Source organism: Rhamphochromis longiceps, linkage group LG5, assembly GCF_057381845.1.
Source record: "Rhamphochromis longiceps isolate RC_006_pf linkage group LG5, R_longiceps_female_GT1.1, whole genome shotgun sequence".
In the NCBI taxonomy this organism is placed as follows: domain Eukaryota; kingdom Metazoa; phylum Chordata; class Actinopteri; order Cichliformes; family Cichlidae; genus Rhamphochromis; species Rhamphochromis longiceps.
This window is the reverse complement of record NC_140561.1, coordinates 29,693,487-29,716,306: the sequence shown is the minus strand read 5'-3', so window position 1 is coordinate 29,716,306 and position 22,820 is coordinate 29,693,487. Positions and strand designations below refer to the sequence as shown.

The window sequence follows — 22,820 nt, the reverse complement described above, 5'->3', positions numbered from 1 at the left end:
AGACAGCAGCAAACAGGTCGTCAGAGGAGGCCAAGATGATGATTAAGTTTAACATTTTCTACAATATTGACTGTATTTACTTCCATACAGTGCAAGTGCACATGTAAAACTGCGGTGTTAAGCAATGCGGTTGAAAAATTTGAGTGCGCCTAACTTTTGTGCCGGTACACCTACATTTTTAAAGTTAGGCGTACCGGTGCGCCCATGTCAAAAAGTTAGTCTAGAGCCCTGTTGTGGCTGATTTCCTCTCCTCGGGTGCCAGGGGTGTGATTTGCGGCTCAGCTGCAGGGGAGCAGTGGGTTCAGGGTATGGTGTAAGGTGAGGCTGACCCACAAAGCTGACCTCCATCATCTAATCCCACATTCCCTATTTGAGTAGCCGTGTGTGATATCCATCCATCCATCCATCCATCCATCTTCTTCCGCTTTATCCAGGGCCGGGTCGCGGGGGCAGCAGCCTGAGCAGAGAAGCCCAGACCTCCCTCTCCCCAGCCACCGCCTCTAGCTTATCCGGGGGAACACCAAGGTGTTCCCAGGCCAGCCGAGAGCTATAATCTCTGGAACACCTCACCCAGGAGGCATCCTTGTCAGATGCCCGAACCACCTCAGCTGGCTCCTTTCGATATGGAGGAGCAGCGGCTCTACTCTGAGCCCCTCCTGGATGGCTGAACTTCTCACCCTATCTCTAAGGGAGAATCCAGCCACCCTTCAGAGGAAGCTAATTTCCGCCACTTGTATCCGTGATCTCGTTCTTTCGGTCACTACCCACAGCTTGTGGATATAGGTGAGGGTAGGGACGTAGATCGACCGGTAAATTGAGAGCTTCGCTTTTACACTCAACTCTCTCTTCATCATGACGGACCGTTGCAGGGTGCGCATCACTGCGGCCGCAGCACCAATCCGTCTGTCGATCTCCAGTTCCCTTCTCCTATTACCTATCGCGAACAAGACCTTGAGATACTTAAACTCCTCCACTTGGGGCAGGAACTCGTACCCGACCCGGTGTGTGATATAACAATATAAAATATGACGCAAAAAATTATTAAATATGAAACTGCATAGACATGTCTTCCAGAATGTGACATAGGCTGTTCTATGATATTAACAGAACACTGTAGCAATTGTTCTTTTAACAAAAGCCTTGTTTTAAGATTGATAACACTATCTATAAATGCTCATTCCAACAACAAAGAAATATTATGCATTAACCTGAGTTGGTGATAAAATAATTATTGTGGGTGATTTTAACATCCATGTAGATGCTAAAAATGACAGCCTCAACATGGCATTTAATCTGTTATTAGACTCAACTGGCTTCGCAGAAAATGTAAAAGAACCCACCCACCACTTTAATCACACTCTACGTAGATCTTGTTTTAACATATGGCATAGAAACATAAAACTTTCCTTTTTGCTAAAGCATATAGTTAGGGCTGGACCAGGTGACCCTGAATCCTCCCTTAGCTATGCTGCAATAGGTGTAGGCTGCCGGGGATTCCCATGAAGCATTGAGTTTTTCCTTTCCAGTCACCTTTCTCACTCACTATGTGTTAACAGACCTCTCTGCATTGAATCATATCTGTTATTAACATCTGTCTCTCTTCCACAGCATGTCTTTATCCTGTCTTCCTTCTCTCACCCCAACCGGTCACAGCAGATGGCCCCGCCCCTCCCTGAGCCTGGTTCTGCCGGAGGTTTCTTCCTGTTAAAATGGAGTTTTTCCTTCCCACTGTCGCCAAAGTGCTTGCTCATAGGGGGTCATATGATTGTTGGGTTTTTCTCTGTATCTATGAAGCGCCTTGAGGCAACTTTTGTTGTGATTTGGCGCTATATAAATAAAATTGAATTGAATTGAGCAGGCAAACGTCTCATGCGGAGCAGGGCAAACCCAGTGTTTTAATCTCTACTAACCTCAAGAGACTATTCCATGTCCCTAAACTGTTATATAAAAAACATCTTTTAACACTGAGACAACAGTATAGAGACTACTGCTGTTGCAGTGTGGAATATTAAAGAAAGCCATCGCTTTCACTGGTGGGTGAGGCAACTGCAAACACTTAATCATGGAGTCCCAAAGAGGGTTAAAAAGATTCTCAGGCAAGTAGAGGAGGACAAAGAAAATTTCTTAGCAAATACTTCTGGAGAGAGAAAAATGACCTTAGTTTAAATTAAAATGCAACGTTAAATTGCTTCATATGCCTTCCCTAAACAACATAAGTTACTTTAAAGGGAAAAAAGTTGCCATAATGCGATTATGCCCGTACAACATCAGCAACACAAGTAAACATAGGAATAACTCCTCATCCTGAATTAATTATATTACTGAAAGTGGTAAAGGTGAGGGGCACAAACTTTGCTGTCTTCTGCCTTTTTACTAAGCTAATTATGTCCATGTAGCACAAATACACAGTAAGCAAAGTTACACATACTCATACGCACTTGTGCACAGAAGCCTAACATCTTTTCCACCCGGCATGCCATTCCAGAGTTAGAGAAACAAATCTTGTGGAGATGTTTTTCTTTACTTGTGTTTTTACAGATGTTACTCACACAACACACATCTTCATCTGTGTGTCTGTGTGTGCAAACAGCACTTCTTGCTGGCAGTGTTTCTCAGGGTCAGAGCAGCAGTATACTGTGACCTCTAACCTCTCTGTCTCTCTGTAAATCATAACAGCTCTCAGCCACCATATAATGAGAACTACATGCACACACATTTACAGCTGACCCCATTCATTATATGTGATTCCCACAAGCTGTACAATTACACACAGAGAAGCACGCACTCACATAAATTGCACTGTCCACCTTAGAAATCTAAGTTTTGTGAACTTTCACTTTTTTCGTTGTTTATTTACTTTTTTCCAAGTTTCAATTTAAACAAATATCTGATTTTTTCTATCTGACTGCAGAGTAGTGTATGATAACATAGTGAGGGAAAAAAGATGAGTGAAGAAGAAACACTCCATGTGTAATATTAAAAGTAGAGTGGGTGTCTATCTCCCGAATCCAATCTGGTTGGTAAGAGAAGCATAATGTAAACAGAATAAGTTCTAGCACAGAACCCTGTGGAACTCCATAATTAACATGAGAATATGAGGAATACGCCACATTTACACGGTATGAATAAATTGTTGTCATGTAGATAGATATGATTTAAACCACTGCAGCATAGTACCTTCAGTGCCTATTCCATGCTCTAATGTCTGTAATATATTGGAAGCAATTATTGAAAAACATCCAAAGACTATAAACTGAACTTTGGTTTCTCCTTGCGTTTTTTTCTTCCAAGCAATGTTTCTGTCTTTGTTTTGTCTCCCAGCTGAATATGTCAAAACTCTCAGTGTTCCACTGTCTTCTTCTTCCAAAAACAAGCTTACCATTCACTGTGCTAATTAGAGTGTTCAGTCTCAGTGTCTCTACCCCATACCGCTACACTGCTGAATGGGAGATATTTGTTTTAAATAATGGATGAGCAAAAGTGAAGGACGTGTGTGTGTGTGTGTGTGTGTGTGTGTGTGTGTGTGTGTGTGTGTGTGTGTGTGTGTGTGTGTGTGGAGGGGGTGGGGGATTCTAGTATGTGTAATTATAAAGTATTCTGATTCTGATCTCTCATATTTTTGTTATTCAACTGCTCTTCAAAGTACTGCTTCCACCTTCTCAACATGTTGTTTTCACTTGTGTTTATATTTTTCTCTATTAATAGTTCGCTTTCTCCACAATCACCATAACCTGCTGCACATCCTTTCAAGCTTGACCTCTCTGTCTAGCCAATTAAAGCAAGTCTTTTTGTCAGTCCTTAGTGCCTCAAATTCAACTCGTCATAACCGTTTTCTTTCCTCTTCCTTTGTAGTACACCTAACTTTCCAGTAGTCCTATCTACTATCTTTATCTCCCGTGCTATTGCATTTTTTCTTTGTCACCATCTTTAAATACTTTTCTGTACTTGCTCATTCCACCACCAAGTGACCTACCCTTCATTCCTCTTTCCAAAGGATTAACCAAATACCTCCTTGATAGTTTCCTTCACTTCTTTAGTTGTACTTTCTCAGTCATCTAACTTCCCTACCTCCCCTGCCCTAGCCTTCTAATGTCTGTAACTTCCACCATTCTCTACTTCATCCAACTTACTCCATAATTCATCTTTCTCTTCTGACATCCAACATCTGGTGTATAAGCAGTGACAACATTAAACATCACCCCATTCAATTTCCAGCTCCAAACTTCAAATCCACCTTTGATGCTGCCATACTTGCTTCTCTTCCACCTGGTCTTCCACTTTCCTTCTCTCAATCATTTCAGTCAGCTTTCTTAATTTACCAGTCATAGTTCCTACACTATAAGTCCACGAATTCCCCCTCTCCTCTTTGTCTTTGACTAACAGTAGCACAGTTTCCACTACCACCCTGAGGGACAATGTTGATGTTAACCTGAGCCCTGACCCAGTTATTAGAGAAATCTTACTGGTTATCTGCATGTTTGATTTGGAAAATTTTCAATGCAATATGCCCTCCCTGATGCAACCCTTCCCCATTTATCAGGCTTTGGAACTGGCACTAGGCACACTACAAGGAGTTCACTGGATTGTGGACTTTCAATGCTGGTTTTAATCAAACTCCAAAACTAACCCATAATTATAATTCAACAGAAAAAAAGAACTCGGAATGTTAGCATAATTAGAAACAAACAATAAGAAAACTTAGTCTAACAATAGTAATTCAAACTAGACCACTATAAAAACTGTGAAAAGCAAACTAACCAGAAAACCAACAAAATTTATAAGACATAGCCCAGCTGTCATGGGACAAGACACAGCCTACACCCTGGATATGTCACCAGTCTTTCACAGAACTAACATGCATAACCATTCAGACTCATATTCACACCAGTTAACCTAACCTAAATGTCTTTCAACTGTAGGAGGAAGCTGGAGCATCCAGAACATAGCAGAGAAACACTGGCCATTAAATATAGATAAAGTAATTCCACAGATCAAAACAGAGAAACAAGCTTAGGCCAAAAACTGTATTGGAGACGAGAGAGAGACAAATCTCTTGAAAACTTGCGTGGTTAAATTCACATTACGGTATGTCCTCTTCTGCCTGGATTCAAAGTCCCAGAAAAGATTTCTGCAAGTCAATATTTGTGTGGATGCCACAGTAGCTGCAAACTGGGTTTATAATATTTGCTTTAATTTTCCCGTTTCTTGATTATGTTTTCCACTTTAACATTGATTGCAGCTTTTTGCAACTCTCGCTGCAACCTCAGATGTGTGAGCTTGTGCACCGCAGTGCACATAATGTCATTCTGTATATGATGTGGGAAACACATACTCACATAAACTTACACAAAACCTTTTACAAATGTTTAAGCAAACACACGCACACATACACATGCACAAGGCTGTCTGAAAGCTGATGAGGAGGTGACTTTAGTTTGACTGTTCTGTCTGGATCTGGAAGGACATACTGTCATACCCAATGATACACATGTGTATACACACACTGTCTCTTAGTGTGCCTTGGCAAACTGAAAAGTGTCAACCCTGAATGCCAGTAACAAAGACGCATGTTGTTCATTTCATTTTAAAATGTACTATACTTAATACATTAATGTTAGATGACCAAAAAGAAAAACTCTGAGTCAATATTAATTTTAGACAAGGGATGACTTATTTGTTGCAAGGCAAATTACATCCATTATAATTAATGTAATCTCTGAATACTTTGGGACTGATATATTTCTTATAAACTCATTAAATTCATTACATTCATTGTGTGGTGCAGCATGGAAAGTATTGAAAATACTGAATAGAATGTGATAAGGCACTGCCATGTCACTTTTTTGGATAGTGATTGTTAGATAAAAGCATTGGGAATAGAAATTATTTAAATTATTTAACTAAATAAGAAGAAATGAAGAACAGCTCATGGTATGTATTGAGCTGTCATCACACTATGTCCAAAGTGCCACAAATGGAGAAAAATAACAATAACAGAAAAGGTTTAACATTCTTTTATTCATTCTCAATATAATACTGAGTTTTAAAAACACATACTGTGCTTTCACCAGTCTGTCCAACCATTCATTCAATCATTCTATGTGTTAATGTAATGTTTTATACCTTGTCTCTCACTTAGTGCAGTGGGTCATTTCATATTGTTAATGTCGTATTGTTTGTTTGGTTATTTTATTTATTTATTTATTTATTTGTAAAGATTGGTTTTAAAAAAACAAAAAGTGGTTTGACTGAATCTTTCAGGTCTTCTATGGTGTTCAATTTGTGATGACTTTTGGAGTCTGGCTTATTCAAAGACTTTAAAAGACTCTTCTTTAACTTTAAGCAAGCTTGAATTTCTTTCTGTTCGGTCTCACTTTTATCACCTTTTCTCTCTCTTTTCATCATTCACTCAATCTCATGACTTTTTATGGATGTATCCTTCTCTGCATCCCCATCATAAACAAACTTACCTCTTTGTGTTTGTTCTTCTCCCTCTACTCCCCTAATCCCTGTATCATCCATTCTCCTCTTCCTGTCTGACCTCTTGTCAGTCAGCTATTTCCTCAGCCAGCTGGCTTGTCAGCACTAATGAAAATCTTTTACACTTTAATAACCAGGAATAATGAGGCACCCTACCACTCACAATGTGTGTGCATGTGTTTGTGTGCGTTCCTGTAAAATTCAACTATGTTGATATTTGCATTATCTGTATGTTTATGTTTATGTTGACAAGGTGATTATATATGTTCTTTTGAGGGGCAACGTCCCAGGTTGCATGATGTTTTCTCTGGAAAACATTTCAAAGCATGCTTATAATTTAGGTTTTAAGTTTGTATTCCTGTCTGTCTAGGACCCAAGGATCTGTTATTTTTGAGAGTAACCTGTGAGTAACCTGTGAGTAACCTATGATCTTATAATAATACACATGGTTTTATAAAGGGTTAAAAGGGGAATCTCCACAAAGAACTTTTAAATGCAGGATATTGGAGTAAAGCAATTTAGAAAAAGAATAGTAAATTCTATCTTTTCATTATCAGCACCATCTCTAAAACACAGTGCAGACTCTGTCATGGTTGGGGGGTAGTTTTACCAGTGTTCGGGATCATGTCTAAATTGATGAACTAATTAATGAAAACAGAAAAGTACAGTCAGATTATACAAACTTCCGGTGTATATCTGGATAGAAAAACATAAAATGGAACACTATTAGTCATGGTCTCAACATCATTGATTACTTAAATAAATTGAAAGAAGAAAGCTTCCCTAAGAGAGTTCAGGCTGTTGAAGAATAAAGGCAGTCATACTAAATACAGATATTCAAGGTTATTACAATTCCAATTTTTGGAATTTACCTATTTCCATGTTTTCCTAGCAAAAACTGACCTCAGTCTGTAATCCTGGAAATCCTGAGCTGGTATCACTGCCAACAGATGGCAAATGTAACATAGGATATGCACTTTAACTTGTTTAGATTGACTGAAATTGCTCCACATTTGCAAGCTGATTTGCAATCCACGCCCACCCCAGTTCCTTATGAGTGTCACGTTGCATGTGTTATCACTGATAGCTACTTTCTTTGTTTTGCTGTTCTGTCTCTCTCTGGTTTTCCATGTAAGCACACTCCAGGATGAAGAACGGGACAACCTATTGTTGGATCCTGGTTTAAACTCCATATGATTTTTGTGGTGCTATCATAACCATAAATAGAACTCCCATGATTTGTTAAACATTCAGTATTAGGTGGGATTGCAAAGGTATTTTGGGTCATGAGCTCAAGAGAATGAGTCATGCTGAACTGAATCAGCTTCTAGTTTAGATCAGATGGAATAAATGTGAGTTTCAGTGTCCTAAGGATGCACTGTCATTTTTGAAATACTCTAACTTTTAAGCCAAAACTGCACTTTGTCCTTAAGAAAACATATCATTAAATTGCAAGTATTTACCTCTAAACGTGCTAAAATAAGATACTGAGCATACACATTATAGCTGGTAAGCATAATGACAACCACTGTTAAAACACACAGATATACAGACAAGCACCACTGTCCATTATTGCTTTAGGCTTTAAACATGTTGCTGAACAATCCAACAGAAGAGTTTGTCACTGGAATTTATTTATTATTATATTCAAGACTCTAAGGAAATTAACCAACTATAAACTTCAATTTTACAACTTGTTTCTTGACTCATCACAGAGTTTGAGTGACAAAGATATTGAGTCTACAGATACAGGTCATTAATGTTCAGCCATACACACAACACATTTTTCATGAAAAATAGCATTTTGTAAAAGTTTCCACCCTTTGGTTTTTCAGTCAGGGTTGCTTACATACTGTTGTAGCCTTGGGCTGAAAGGGGCTGAGAGATAAAAGCAAGTTGGAAAGGGAAAATTTAAAAAAAGACTCAAGGAGAAAATTAGATGGTACTCATTGTATTGTTAATGGGCTTGTAAAGTTTCCATTAAACTAGATATTGTAAAGTGTGATTATTCCATGTTTGTTTTTTTTTAATTAGAAATTTCTGGGCCCTCAGACCCTAAATGATAATTAATTACTTTTGCTGAGTTCTCAACAGAAACACAGCTTTATGCCCTGTATCCACCATTGTTAATGGATGTGCACCACCACACATGTACACTGGTCATAGGCCTCACAAATATAATAGACATAAATTTGTCTTTCTACCCTGCAAATACCCACATAAGCTTAGACTTTGTGGGGAAATTTGGCGCAATCGACAAGTGTTTGTAGGAGTAACAAAAACATGAAACCCACAAGGCCATATGAGTGTGTGTGTATTGTACAAATTGTTGAGAAGTGTCCGATCACTGTCAGAGGTCTTTCTCCATCCTGCCTGTTAGGCTTTCAGGCTGGCATGGACATAAAAACACATGCACATTGCCAGCCAAGGTTCTGTCAGACAATGTATGTATTCAATAGTCACAAGGCACCGAGCCAGGTGGGCACCAACCTTTGCATCCTCCAGACTGCCTGGATGATGTCTACACTGCAAGAATCAGGTACAGGAGGGAAAGAAGGAAAAAGGCACAGATGGAAAGCTTAAACTGCTCGAACAGGTGTTATTGGTGAAAGTTTACGTGCATGCGTTTGTGTATGTGTGTATGGTTATAGACAAACAATTACTACAGTCTACAGAGATATAAGTAACAACATATCTACATGTACAGGGGTTTACATGGAAGAACATGGAATAGAGACAGTAAAAAATCAAATCCCTAAACTATAGCATAAGATGAGAAGTTATTTGCTGGAAGTCTGTCTTTGTGAAAAAGAAAGAATGAAATAAAATGAAGCTGGAGGCAAAAATCTCAAAACAGGCAAAAAGCCACAGAGAAGGAATGTAATGAGGAAACAATGGAAAACCAAGAAAATAAAACAGACAATGTGGCAGGCAATAAAGGGAAGCAGGGTAGTATAGTATAGTATAGTATAGTATAGTATAGTATAGTATAGTATAGTATAGTATAGTATAGTATAAACAGTATATAATGGGGTGATTGATTACATAACTGAAGACAGTTTATAGTAGCCGAGGAGGCAACCCGAAAACACGGCAAAGTGTGCATTGGACACATCGCTCCAAACATGCAGAAGTTGCAGTAAGTTGCAGTTACAGGAGAGGGAGACATTTTATTTTAAGCCAGCAGGAAAATAATCACAGAAAAGCGTTTAAACAGACATTATGGACACATTTACATGTTGGGTTGGAAGAGGGGTGGATGATGACAGAAGAAGGAAATTAAAGAAACACTGTGTTTATGGCTGAGTCCCTCAATCAATACAATGTGTTTTTTGTATACATATTTTTTTTACATGCATATGAAATATGCCTAGTCAGTCACTGGTCAGTCCATTTTTCTAAAAGTGAAAAGACCAAACTTATTTTGGTATCATTGGGTATGACAGTATGTCCTTCCAGATCCAGACAGAACAGTCAAACTAAAGTCACCTCACCTCCAAGAGCCTGTTTGGCCTTATTGCTACATTATCAGACATCATGCATTATTAATGCATTAACTTTTTTGTCACATGAGAGCAATTGTATAATGGTGTTAGGGGACTATTTATTTAATTAACATATATAATCTCCAGTGGTCACTCCACCAGACACACATTACACAAGCACTAACAACAAGTTTTGTTTTACAAAAATCAGCTCATTATTTTAGCTGGTTGAGCATATGTATTGATGGCTTAAATTTTGTTTTGTTTTTACACACAAAATGTAATCATTTGACCGCACATATCTACTCCGAATGACAGTGTCTCAGTGGCCTCAATGTAGATCCTGGTGGATCAGTGAGTCAATGTCTAGCTCACTCCTGGCATACAGCTTACTAAAAAAAAAATCTCCCTCTCACCCCACCCGGTGGGATTTGGTATGTTTATTTTCCTTAACCTGTAAGTTGCCAGCGACAAAAGCTTCATTTTAAGGCCAGCTTTGCTTCCCAAGTCCTGAATTCTGGGTCCTAATCCTGCTTGTCGCATGGCTTTTCAGTACACAAGTATAACCCATAACATTCGTCCACATGTTCAGGTCCCAGTGCACATGTTGCCAACACCAATGCAAGTGGGCCTGCCAGTGAAGGGCAGATATGATAGGCATCCTTTCAGTCCAGTCTGTTCCAGATTGTCTGTCTATGTCAGTGCAGGTGCTGGTAATCAGCTGCAGAAGCTGAAAATAAGAGTCAACAGCAGAAGCTGTTTGGCCTTGGCAGAGGAGATTAGTGCAACCTACATGCTCAACTTTGCTACTCAACTAACAAATACATTTTCATTACAAATGTGGCACCACTTAAGAAGAAATGAACAGTCTCTCCCACAGAATAAGATTTATTGCCAAGATGCATCTTTACAACAAATAGATAATTGACCAAACATAAATTTCCTTATCTTTCCTAGTTTTTTGTGCTAATTACATTTCCTCTTTTAATCTAAATAGATGGCTGCCTACAAGCTCCCGAAAGCTCTTGAAAGATTCCAGCTCAGCTCCTTTGCTTTACATATTTCGTGCTAGATGCATTTTCTTTTCAGTACACTTTTACAAGAGCCAGCATAATCTGGACCTCCTTGTGTGTTTCATTCTCTAACTCTGTCATTCCTAACACTGTGACACACAGAAGAGGATATATACAATTAACCTCCTACTCATTCATATTTGGTGTAACATAATTCCTTTTGGTACACCTACATCACCCTTTGAGATTATTAAAGGATCACACAATATCACATTTGGGTTCAGTGCCCAGAATAAATATTATTTGCATTTACTTCATGTTTACAAAAAAAGCTGATGGGAGCCAAAAATGTATTTATAGAACAAAAAAAAAAAAAACACATGCACATTGCCAGAGAATTTAGTTATTCTCTTGTCTAAATACAGGGTGGGCAATAAGTTTGATGTGTCACATGGCCCTCTTCCTATTGAAAAAACAAAAGTTGTATCCAAGATGTCCGACTTCTAAATGGCCACCATGGTCACCACCCATCTTGAGGAGTTTGCCCCTTCACATATACTAATGTGACTTTAATATCACCAACCATTCCCATTTTTTTACGGTGTATCCATATAAATGGCCCACCCTGTAGAATTAAGCTTCTCGGAAAGAATGTGAAAAAGAGAATGTGTCCTCGTCACACCTAAGCGTAGATAACGCACATGAATGACACAACAGACACACAAATGCCCGAAACCTTACAAAGCCTTGCAATATCCAAGCAAGTTTCAGGGTGTTTCTGTGAAAGCTGTTCTGATCTGTCCTTCTTTTCCAGCACCTCTGGCAGGAATACCTGCCATACTACATTCAGGTCCATCAAAAAGGTACACACATATACACTAGTGGAGATACACACATTTCCCTTCAGACATGGTCACAAGGCTGAGTCAGTCGTTTACCTTGAAGTTTTACAGCACATGCTGTTTCAAAGAGACTGAGGTAGGTGTTCATTAATAGCGAGACTGTGGAGGCATGTTGCAAGAACAAACATGTTTTTAATATATTTTAAGATTTTAATTCTAATTACAGTTGTAAAACATTACAAATTTACTTGCTGTTACTCCCAGGGAAAAGACCATAAGCTTATTGCTATGCAGTGCAGTCTACAGTAACAATCAAGCTTATTCCTGTGCTGCCATGATTAGTGTCTCTGTGCTGTCTTGCAATCTAGCTTTGTCCAGCCTCAGCCACTAGTAGAATTTGGCTCCTGGCTCTGATGGTTCCCATCCTTACTGCTCTTCCTTCTCAGGTTTCTGATGCCTGAGCTATTCGCTGAGCACATGATCGGTTGTGGCCATCTTCCTGATATATATACATCTTATCTTGTTTAAAACTATTAAGCTTCAAACCTAATAAACTTTACCTATCGTTGTTTGACCTGTGACTTAGTGATTCTGTCCATGTAAACAATACTAAAAACTTCATTTTAAAACATCTCAATAATGTTTGGGTACTTAATATCAGCTTCTCAGCTTCAGTTTTATGTGAGATCACACTGTATGCCCAAAATGAAAAACCTAGCACAAACATCATTCTATTATATTGTAAGACAATTAAACTCAGTTTTTGCTCCAGCTAATTACAAAGTATTAACTGCTGACAAATATGAAAAGCTGTCCCTACTGCTGTGTGCTTTTGTGTGAACCTGCAGTTCAGAGAGGAAACATAACAAATTTGAGCAACAACAGGAGGCCTGTCAGTAATTGTGTGTTTATGTTTTATATGAAAGCTCAGTGTGATGCAAATGTGTGGGAATACATGCATTTGTGTAAATAGAACATGCTGTGTCAGACAGAAAATAACTTTTTATTGTGTGTGTGGATGTGTGTGCATTACAATGGATATGTGAGGTCATGCCCAGCTTGAAGCCAACATGTTTTGAACCCACATGTCAAAAGCTTTCATACTGCACTACTGGATGGGGTGTGTCCTGCGTTGTTAGTACTACACTACAATACATAGACACATGCTAGGCAAATGCAAAGTATATTGGTGCGTTGTAAATAGCTGGGGTATTTACACTATATCTTGCTTTTTGGGTGCCTTTTTTCAAGAGTGACAGTGTAGAGACACAGAAAAGTGGAGGGAGAGAGAAAGACAGGCAGTACACCGGCCATATGGCATTTGTTCACCCGCTCATCCCAGTGAGTCAAACCGATGCCCTAGCTCGCTTTGCAAAAAGAATTGGAACTGCACTAATTGGGGGCAGACACAGAATTAAGGGAGGTTTAAGGGAGGGGGTACTGATCAAGCATAATTCTGGGTGACGTGAATAATACTGATTATCTGCATAGTCATAGTCAGGGTGCACATGCTGACCCCTATCTACCACCAAAAGCACCAACAATGGGCTGTGAGTATTAGAACTAGACCACGGAGCAGTGAGAGAAGTTGGCATGGACTGAAGAATCATATTTTCCTAATATAATGTCTTATATAATGACTTTTAAAGAAGTAAGTCAAATCAATCGATTGAAGCCCAGAGGCAGGTGAATCCCCACAGTCCTCGGGGTATCAGCACCCTGATCGAAGTTCATTGTTGTACCGACCCTTATGGCGTTATTTTTGTGCCACTATTCTGAGCGCACGTAAAAAAAAATTGCAGGTGCAAGTGTTGCATTTTGAGGAGAAATTTATTTTGAGCTTACAAAAGCTGAATTTGAGTGAACAAAATTCATTGCTGCGTGCAAAAAACGTATTTCAGTGTTTGCGCTTATCCATATACACACACAATAGCACCCCCTCTCGCTCAGTTTTTTCATTTGCGCTTGCTCGCAATGTGTTGCTTGCGCTCACAACATTCTCTGCTTCGTACGCTCAACTCTCTGTACATCGTTATAAGTGTGCCACAAAACCAACCAATCACAGACTTGGTTTCAAAAATTCTGATTGGCTCTTACGGTCTCCAATCAGCTCACTAGCTACTGCTTTCCGGACACCGGAAACACTGTCCACTCAGCCTCGCTTCTTGCAGATAGAGGGATTTTTGATTTACTCTGCAGCTAAAGAAGAGATGGCAGAATCAAACAATGGCTCCAATAATACTACACCACAGTATCAGGTGAGTTTAATTTTTTTTGTGTGAATTTAGTAATTTGCTGTCCTTTCTGTTTAATATGCTGTGAAATTGTAGTTACAGATGCAGCTGTAGAGTTTAAGCTATCCTTATGGGTAATTACCAGCGTAGTTGTCTTACTGAGGCAGTGTATCGTAATCATGTTTTTTAGGGTAATGGTGCAGTTGAGTCAGCAGTAAGAAATCTGGTGTCTTTGCTGCTTAACAACATATCCACAAATCCTTCAGGGAGGCCAACAGAGAGTGGGCAGCCGGAGCCTAGAAATCTGACTATCCAGCAAGAGATGACAAGGTTTTTGCTTTTTTTGTGTGTTTTTTTTATTTTAACTTTTTGCAATCTTTTCTGTTAAAGTTATTTGGTTTGTGGATTTATCAACATTGATTTTTAAATTAAAATGTGCTATTAAGGACTGATGTCATATTTAATAACTTTATTAAACAATAACCCTTATGTTATGCAACACTGCATTTTTTAAACTCATGCATTTTCATCCCACAGATCATTTCCAGGATATTTCAAATCACACTTGAGCCGTGGTAAAAAGAGATGTTTAACATCTACTAAGCAGCTTGTTAAGGCAGGCAGTAAGACCACAGGCCTCAGTTTTTATTTGCTGTCAAAAAACACATCCTACACACCTTTGCCAGCTGAGGAGCTTGAACTCCTACAAGCTGGCATGGGGAGACAAACAGTGTCTCTTCCAGAAGATGGTGACTAGGGCTGCTCAATTAATCGAATTTTAATCACGATTACGATCTGGGCTTTCAACGATCATTAAAAATGACTGAGCCGATTATTAGCCCCTCCCTCATTTATCCGCGACACCTTAAAGGCCGGTCCGTGAAAATATTGTCGGGCATAAACTGGTCCGTGGCGCAAAAAAGGTTGGAGACCGCTGATTAAGAGGACCCGAGGGAAGCTCGGAAAGCTAAGCAGAAGTTATTTGGAGAGTGACTGCCGTTGGTTGAAAAGAGAGTTTAAAAAAAAAAAAACTTCAGTGGTGTTGCACACTATTTTATATTATTTTTTTAAAGTCATTGTTAACCCTTTAAAGCCGGTCAGAGCAGCACGCTCCGTTTTGCGTAACTATTGTTAAATCCCTGTAGAACCTGAACCGTGTAAGCTAGCGCAATAATTTGTTTTGCATATGAAACCGGAGGAGTTGTACTTACATCTTATGCCATCAGCTTGTCCTCGGTCACGGTTTCGTTCCACATATAGCTTTGCAAAAATTGCATAAAAAGCGCTTGCAGGAACAAAAACATAATATTCCAGAAACATGCTTTGCCGTTCCTATCAGCTGTTCGTAACATTTCCCACAGTGAAATGATGCACATGCTGTTTTCTTTGCAAATTTGCATCATAGGATTGTTTTTTGTTTTTCCTGCAGTATATAAAAATTGCTGTATCTCCAAAATAAAACTATGAAGACACTCAAAATAAATTTCCTGTGGTGGGAAACTATTTTTTGCAACTTTATTGTATTTAAAGTTTTGAGGGATAAGCCTCTTAAATTTCTCCAAGTAGAAATATATGTAAACAAAACAAAAGCGATTTTCAATTTTTTTTGTAGTTTATTGCACTTTTTTGCAATTTATGTAATTACTATGGACATATTATTAAAATATGGGCTATAACAGTTGTATTGATGTATAGCAACTTGAAATGCTCCCACAAATGGCACTACAGCATGTAAAAAAAATAATATAAGCTCTGGTGGACTTGGTTCTATAGTAGGTCTTAAAGGGTTAAATAAATATCGTCAAATAATCGTGATTATCATTTTTGCCATAATCGAGCAGCCCTAATGGTGACCATGCAGAGGTAAGTTTGTGTAGTCAGTATTAAAATCAGTCATTGGCAGACGCATTTAGCCTGAATCATATGCCACAGTCCATTTAGTGTTCCATTCTGCTTAACTGTGTTTTTAACTAAGATTTCTAGACTTCTGGAAGAAACCTTTCCAAAAATGGAATATCTTTGTGGAGGATGGCTCTTACATAAGGCAACAGGTTTGTTGTTAATTCAGTTTTTATGTATTTTTTTGGCATTCTTGCGTGCTCATACTGCATTATGATTATGTAGTTGATACTTTTGCTGCTTGATTGTTTATGCTATTTTTCTGTCAATAAAGGTGGCAGTGGTCGACGAAAGCTCACTGTAATTCCACCTGAAACAGAAGGATATTCTGTCAAAACACTGAAAGCTGTGTCAGGAGGTGGCAAATCCACTTTTTACATAGTACCTCCTCAGGAAACATTAGACACATCTCCTCTACCTCCCGACTCACAGCACTTTTCAAAGATGCCAAAGAAGATATGTTACCAGTGTAATGAAGTTATGCCTCTGCAGATGCTTGCAGTACACATCAATACGTGCAAAGGAAAATTCTCTCCTGATGAGACTGATGATGAGGTGAGACAATTTTGATGAAATCAAAATGAGCAATTTTGATTAAATAATATAGTATCACAATTACTGTTTTTTGATTCAGCAGGAATCGGAGTTATGCATTGTGAAAAGCAAATGCAAGGTAAACCTAGCACATTACTAAAAACCATAGTAACTACAATGAATTTTGTATCGGTAATGATCTTTTTCCCACTATGCCTAACATGTACCCATTTTTGGAATTGTAGGTTATTTGTCCAATATGCACTAAGGATTTTCCTGAAGATGAGATCACAGTCCATGCGAGTCTGTGTGGGGATAGGTAATCTTTTTTCAGCCGTTTATGAAAAAATGTTAATCAGTAACAGTCCACACAAACATATGTATTTTTTATTTTTATTTTTTTAAACTTTGTTTTGTCATCAGCTTTCAATGCATGGTGCCTGAAGAAAATGACCAAACTACAGGGACACCAGCTCAAACTTCAGTATGCGCAACAGACAGGTACTTTTTGCTCTATTATAGTTCATATACACACTATTATGCAGAACCATTTGTTAAAATTATGTGTAAGATCTTTTACACAATACCTGGGGTTTAATTTCATATAAAACATTTTATGATCACACTACTTTAAATTATTGTTAAAGGTTGTTGCACAGAACATGCTGCAATAATTTCTAATCACGTTTAATGTGGTAGCCTCTTTTAATCTAAAGATGATTATTTTTCTTTGAGAGCTTAGGATGTTTTCTACCCTGTTTTTGTTAAGCGTGGAAGATGTATTGCGTTGCCTTGAACAACAAGTCGACACCACAACAGAATTTAAGTTGTGTGTGGACAGAGAAGACCTTCCAGACAGAGGCATTCTCCAGTGGCAGTGAAAAAAAGCTGCATCTCCCACCAGTGTTCTTAGGGTGGCTTTCATTGGAGAGGCAGGCGTGGATACAGGAGCACTTAGGAAAGAGTTTTTGAGTGGTGAGTTGCCTATTACCTGTTTTGTCCTAGTGTCAATAAATAATGGATAACTTAAAAATGCGGATATTTTTTGTATGAAAGACATGATTTCAGGTATTGAAAGCAGATTCTTTGAAGGACTTGAGAACAAGGGCAAAAACCCCAAGTATTCTCTGACCGATCTTGATAATGAAAACTTCAGATTGGTTACATACGAGCTTTGTGTATTACATTTAATACGCATCCGATATTTTTGTAAATGTTACCTGAAAATGAATTATAATCATTTGTCTACACAGAACTGTTGGTGAAATAATTGCAGTCAGCCTCGCCCAAGGAGGCCCATCTCCTGCCTTTTTCAAAGAATGGTGCTACAATTTCCTCTGCTCAGGAGAGGTTGATTTCAGCTGTCTGTCTAAGGAGGATGTTGCAGATGTGGAATCTTCCCTGCTCATCCGCAAAGTGAGCACCTGGTTTAGCTCTGGCACATGATATATTATGAGTATGGTGTTTTTAAACACTTTTAACCTTCTGTATTTCCTCTTTCACATTATACATTTCCAGGTTGAAGATGCAGCAGACATACAGTCTCTGATGATGTGGGCTGATGAAATTGTCAGCTGTGGATACACAAACCAGATAAAGATGGATAGTAAGGAAAGCATGATCCGGTAAGGGAGAAAAAATCAGAGAGATCATTAACCCCCCCCCCATCCCCAACTAGTTTTTCATTTTGTTTTTTTTTTGTTTGTTTTTTTTAAGTGCTATTGTCTTACACTCTACAACAAGACTGATTCCAATGCTACAGCAGCTCCGAAAGGGCATGGAACTGTATGGTCTTGTGAACCTGATGGCTGTAAATCCTGAAGCTTGCCACAGTTTGTTTGTTCCTGGGAAAATCCTCAAAGTAAGTATTAACATAGCAGCTTCAGTCTGATCCAAAGACAGTCCACTTATCTGTACTGTAGTTATCCTGTATTTATTTATTAGTTTTGAATGAACAATATATCTATAATATAATCTACTTTATTTCCTTATTTACAGCCAGACGCTGATTTCATTATGATGAGCTGCCAACCACATTTCAGTGAAAAAGGGACATCTAGGGAGAGAACTGAGAGGAAGATCATAAATTTTTTGCAAGATTTCTTGCAGGAGATTGAAGTATCAGGTACTATATAGTATTAGCTGTATATACCTATAGTATTGTATATATACCGTATGCATCTGTTAAATATTTTTGCTTTAACATGCAGGGCACTAGAAAGTATTCTTAGTTATTAATTTAAAACATTGTAATCCAGATTGCTTTTTATTTAGAAAAGACTTCAGAAACATTTTCAAACATCACAGATGGAAACACAGGCGGTGCAGGTGGTGAAAAATCAGAGTCTCTTGCTGTCCACCATGTGCTCCAGTGGATGACCGGCCAGTCCCATGTTCCCATCCTTCCTGATGAAAAGAGACATTTCAAAATAACATGCAAGTTTGACCATGAATGTAAGGAGCGGCTGGGAGATCACTCCATTTGTTACCCAGTTGTGAGTGCATGCACTTGTACTGTGACTTTTCCAGTGCAGCATCTGGACACTTACACAGTGTTTAAAACCATAATGAGTGCAGCAGTTAAATATGGTGGTGGATTCCACAGAGTTTAACACATTGTTGTCTTGTAATTTGGAAACTAAATGAGTAAAAATGTTTGTAAACATTAGCTGTTAAGATGTTCGTAGCCGTTTCATGAAAATGACAAGACTTCAAAACTTTGTGTAGGGTCCTACGTTGATAGATAATAAGCAAGTGCTTTGTTTGCTTGTCTACTTGTAATCTGAATGTTTTAGCAAAGAAATCCAGTATTTGAGAACTTAAAAGAACGTTGACTTTCACGTCCATGTTAAGTGTCACTGTTGGTTTGACACCTGTAGCAAGAATTGTATGTACAGGTCACGACCGTGTGACTCAGAATGTTCCAAGGGATTAATAGTTCTCTGAAGCCCCTCCAGGGTTTCCTCATCCAGTGGGCATTCAACTTCAGGAACCACAACTGTGCTGTTAGATTCTTCTTGCAGTACAGCACTCTCCCAGTCAATGCCTGGATCCCGAAGCTCCTTCAAATCCACAAACATATATAATGGTCATTATTCCAGAATAGGTACTTTTGGGAGGAATGTTATTTTGTGTAAGCGTTTTTTTCCATTAAAATACAACAATTTAAAAAGAATGCCTTTGTTTTCATGTTCTTCTTACTGTAATTTAGATTAGTGGTAATTGATAAGCAAGAATGTATAAAATCACCAGAAGCATCTCCCAGATGTGCTGCAAGTGTTTTAATTTGTTAATTTCAGAAGAGAAGAGTTAACTGCTAACTAAAATTTTGAAATTCAACATTTAAAAAACAAAAAACAAAAAAAAAAACAGATTATGAGCTGGTACCTCAAGTCTCTCGCCCTCGTCCAGCTCTTGTAGATGTCCCATACACCAGAGCTGTTCAGGAGTGAGACCACCTTCTGTCCTGAGGGGATGATTATTCCATCCTCCAACAAAGGTGACAAGATCTGCTCGGAGTCGAGGGACAAAGATGTAGTGGACACCAAAAAGATGAATGACATCTGAAATGTCAAGCAGGCCATCCTCCTCGAGTGAGTGAAGAATATCATGGTACTTGCTAGTGACTGCAATCCAGACATCACGCCAAAGTCGTTCTACTCTGTAAATACATTTGAATTTGGATTTCAGGTATTTCATGCTTCAAATCAATATCAGAACTGCTACAACAATCTACCCATGCAGTCAATAATAATATAAAAAACATCAAAAGACTAACCTCTGATTGTGGACACTCTTTCCAGATATGAAACTCGCTCTCCCTGTTCCTCTTGTGGCAAACATGAAATGTGCAATGTCCAGGTTTTCTACTCCTTGATCTGCCCTAACCCTATGATAAAAATACATTTTTAAGGAATTTTTAAAGTTTTCTTTAATGATACTTGTTGCTAGCATATAAATTAAATCAGGGCATAAAACCTTGATGGCAAGCTGTGAAGCTGGGCTGATCTCAGGAAAAATGAGAATGCAGTTTTTGCCCTGTTGTTAGTTGCTGCATCCAAGTACAGGACCTGCAGTGAAAACAAATGGAAAATTAAAGATCTGGTTTCAGATCATGTATAGTTTTTCAGTTAATAATGCAGTTTCATAATAAGTGTTCAAGGAATATTGTACGGTTCTATGTTCATAACCATAATTCAAAGCTTGAGTAGTCTATACATCAATATTGGTAGTACTTATCAAAAAATGAAAATGGCCTTTTAGTTTAACCTTTTTTGGTAAAGAACTGATTAGAAATTTAAAAAAAAATAATTGCAAATCGTCCACTATGTTGGCTTGCTGAATAATTCATGTTCATAAAAAAACAACCTAATAAAGCTCTCATTTCAAAACTACCAAATATTCTACATAACAGTTACACTTTTACCTTCCTTGAGTAGCCATCCACTCCACCAAAGATCACAACATTGTACCTGTTTCAGAGGGAAAACAATCTCACTAAGGCTTGATTTGCAGAACATGTAAGACATTGAAAATACATTTTTCAGTATGCACACTTGCCACTGACTTAAACTGGACACTTGTCAGGTGTGCTGAAAATAATACCAACATTTTTATATGTTTATAAGTTCAATGAGACTAAATATTTTAGTTCTCTTGTCATGATTTTTTTTAAGTTTTCTGGAGCACTTAACATATTATGTGTTGATAGGCTTGTTATCATGGAAAATATCGATATACAAAGTGTAAATAACTGCTCAAGAAAATTTACAATTACCAATATTGCTGGTTTTGTTACACATCCTGTATTCCTTTTACTTAATATTACTCTATCAAGTGCTTTTTAAAATATTATAAATACACTGAAAGACCTATCAGATAAGGTTGATTAAAGCAGATTTAAAGTATAACGTGCATCTTTCTGCCCAACTTGTGTTAAAGCTATATAAGTGGGTATTTTACCTTATTAGCTTGTGATTTGTGTCTATGTGGACCAGGGAGAGAGGGCCTCGCACCGAGTAGCTTCTTCGCACAACACAGCCTAGTTCTGTGATCCGTTTGAAGATCCCTACAGCATCAACTCGATGCATGGAGGCCATCATTCTCCACCACTGAACACGGAGACCCATAGAAACCAAATGTCCTTGAACCATTCGATAGCCAGCATTTGGCATCTGATTTTTGATAGCCGATATGATGTTGTCCAGCTCTTGGTCATTCATTGTGCTGTATGTTCCTCTCACAGACAAGTCAAATTCTTGCATCCTCCTGTAGATTGTTCTTCTTGAAACACCAAGACATTTAGCAATGCAGCTGACTGGCAGCTGAATGTCCAACAAATTCTTGAGTCTTTCTCTCTCTAGTACGATTTTGGGGTGGCCAGGTCCCAGACCAACTTCTGTTTCCAGTTCAATAATGGCCACAGAGCTGATGTTAATTTCACACTGAACCAGATGATGAACGTTTTGTAGAGCCTCTGTAATCTCTGACAGACCGCCTATTTGCTGAGAGAAAGATTCAAACAGAACAAGCTCATGACGAGTCAAGAACTCCAAATAATCCAGATTTAGTGGTTGTTGGTTTAAAGCAGCTTCCAGTTTAGAGAGAAGTCTATGCATCATTTGCTGTCTCAGTATGTCCTGTTAAAAGCAGCAAGGAACATGGACAAGTACAATGAAATGATGTATCTCAGACAAAAATAAACAACCCATAAAACAAACTACATGAGGTACATCATTTTTCAAGTTTGCATAGTTTGCAAATTAGCTAACGTCAGTTATCAAGCGAATAATAATTAACAAAATGATTTTATATTACTTACATGTGGCCGGGACATGCTCTTTTCGTGCTGCTATTCAGTATTCGACGACATAAAAAAGAGCTACTCAAGTATAATTTGGAAAAATTAGTCAGTTGGCATGGTTGTATGATGCAACTACATTCTACTACACCAACAATAGTCTTAAAAAATAATATATTTTAAAATAAAATGATTAAAGATATTATCCGCAAATTGGGGTTTAAGAGATTTTAGCTGGATTTAGCTACATTTCGGACAGTGTTTCCGGAAAGCAGTAGCTAGCGAGCTGATTGGAGACCGTAAGAGCCAATCAGAATTTTTGAAACCAAGTCTGTGATTGGTTGGTTTTGTGGCACACTTATAATGGTGTACAGAGAGTTGAGCGTACGAAGCAGAGAATGTTGTGAGCGCAAGCAACACATTGCGAGCAAGCGCAAATGAAAAAACTGAGCGAGAGGGGGTGCTATTGTGTGTGTATATGGATAAGCGCAAACACTGAAATACGTTTTTTGCACGCAGCAATGAATTTTGTT

General features: G+C 38.4%; 1 protein-coding gene and 1 pseudogene across 1 annotated transcript; one reads left to right on the top strand and one right to left on the bottom strand.

Annotated features, from left to right (window-relative positions):
* Positions 1–13,794: 13,794 nt before the first annotated feature.
* On the top strand, positions 13,795–19,099 carry LOC146670296 (uncharacterized; annotated as a pseudogene).
* Positions 19,100–19,156: 57 nt separating this feature from the next.
* On the bottom strand, positions 19,157–22,565 carry LOC146670295 (uncharacterized). Its single transcript, XM_085407115.1, has 7 exons — positions 22,309–22,565; positions 21,450–22,126; positions 20,914–20,959; positions 20,466–20,557; positions 20,266–20,376; positions 19,875–20,148; positions 19,157–19,549 (listed from the first exon to the last, which is right to left on the bottom strand). Exons 1-7 carry the CDS (start codon positions 22,321–22,323, stop codon positions 19,343–19,345), a joined length of 1,422 nt encoding a protein of 473 aa, XP_085263241.1. The 5' UTR covers positions 22,324–22,565; the 3' UTR covers positions 19,157–19,342.
* Positions 22,566–22,820: the final 255 nt, after the last annotated feature.

Bases quoted from the DNA above. Each gene is read 5' to 3' on its own strand.
- LOC146670295 (XM_085407115.1), bottom strand. The intron at 20,558-20,913 runs GTAAAAGTGTAA...TTTTCACTGCAG, and splicing joins TGGATGGCTACTCAAGGAAG to GTCCTGTACTTGGATGCAGC. The intron at 20,149-20,265 runs GTTAGTCTTTTG...ATGTATTTACAG, and splicing joins AAGAGTGTCCACAATCAGAG to AGTAGAACGACTTTGGCGTG.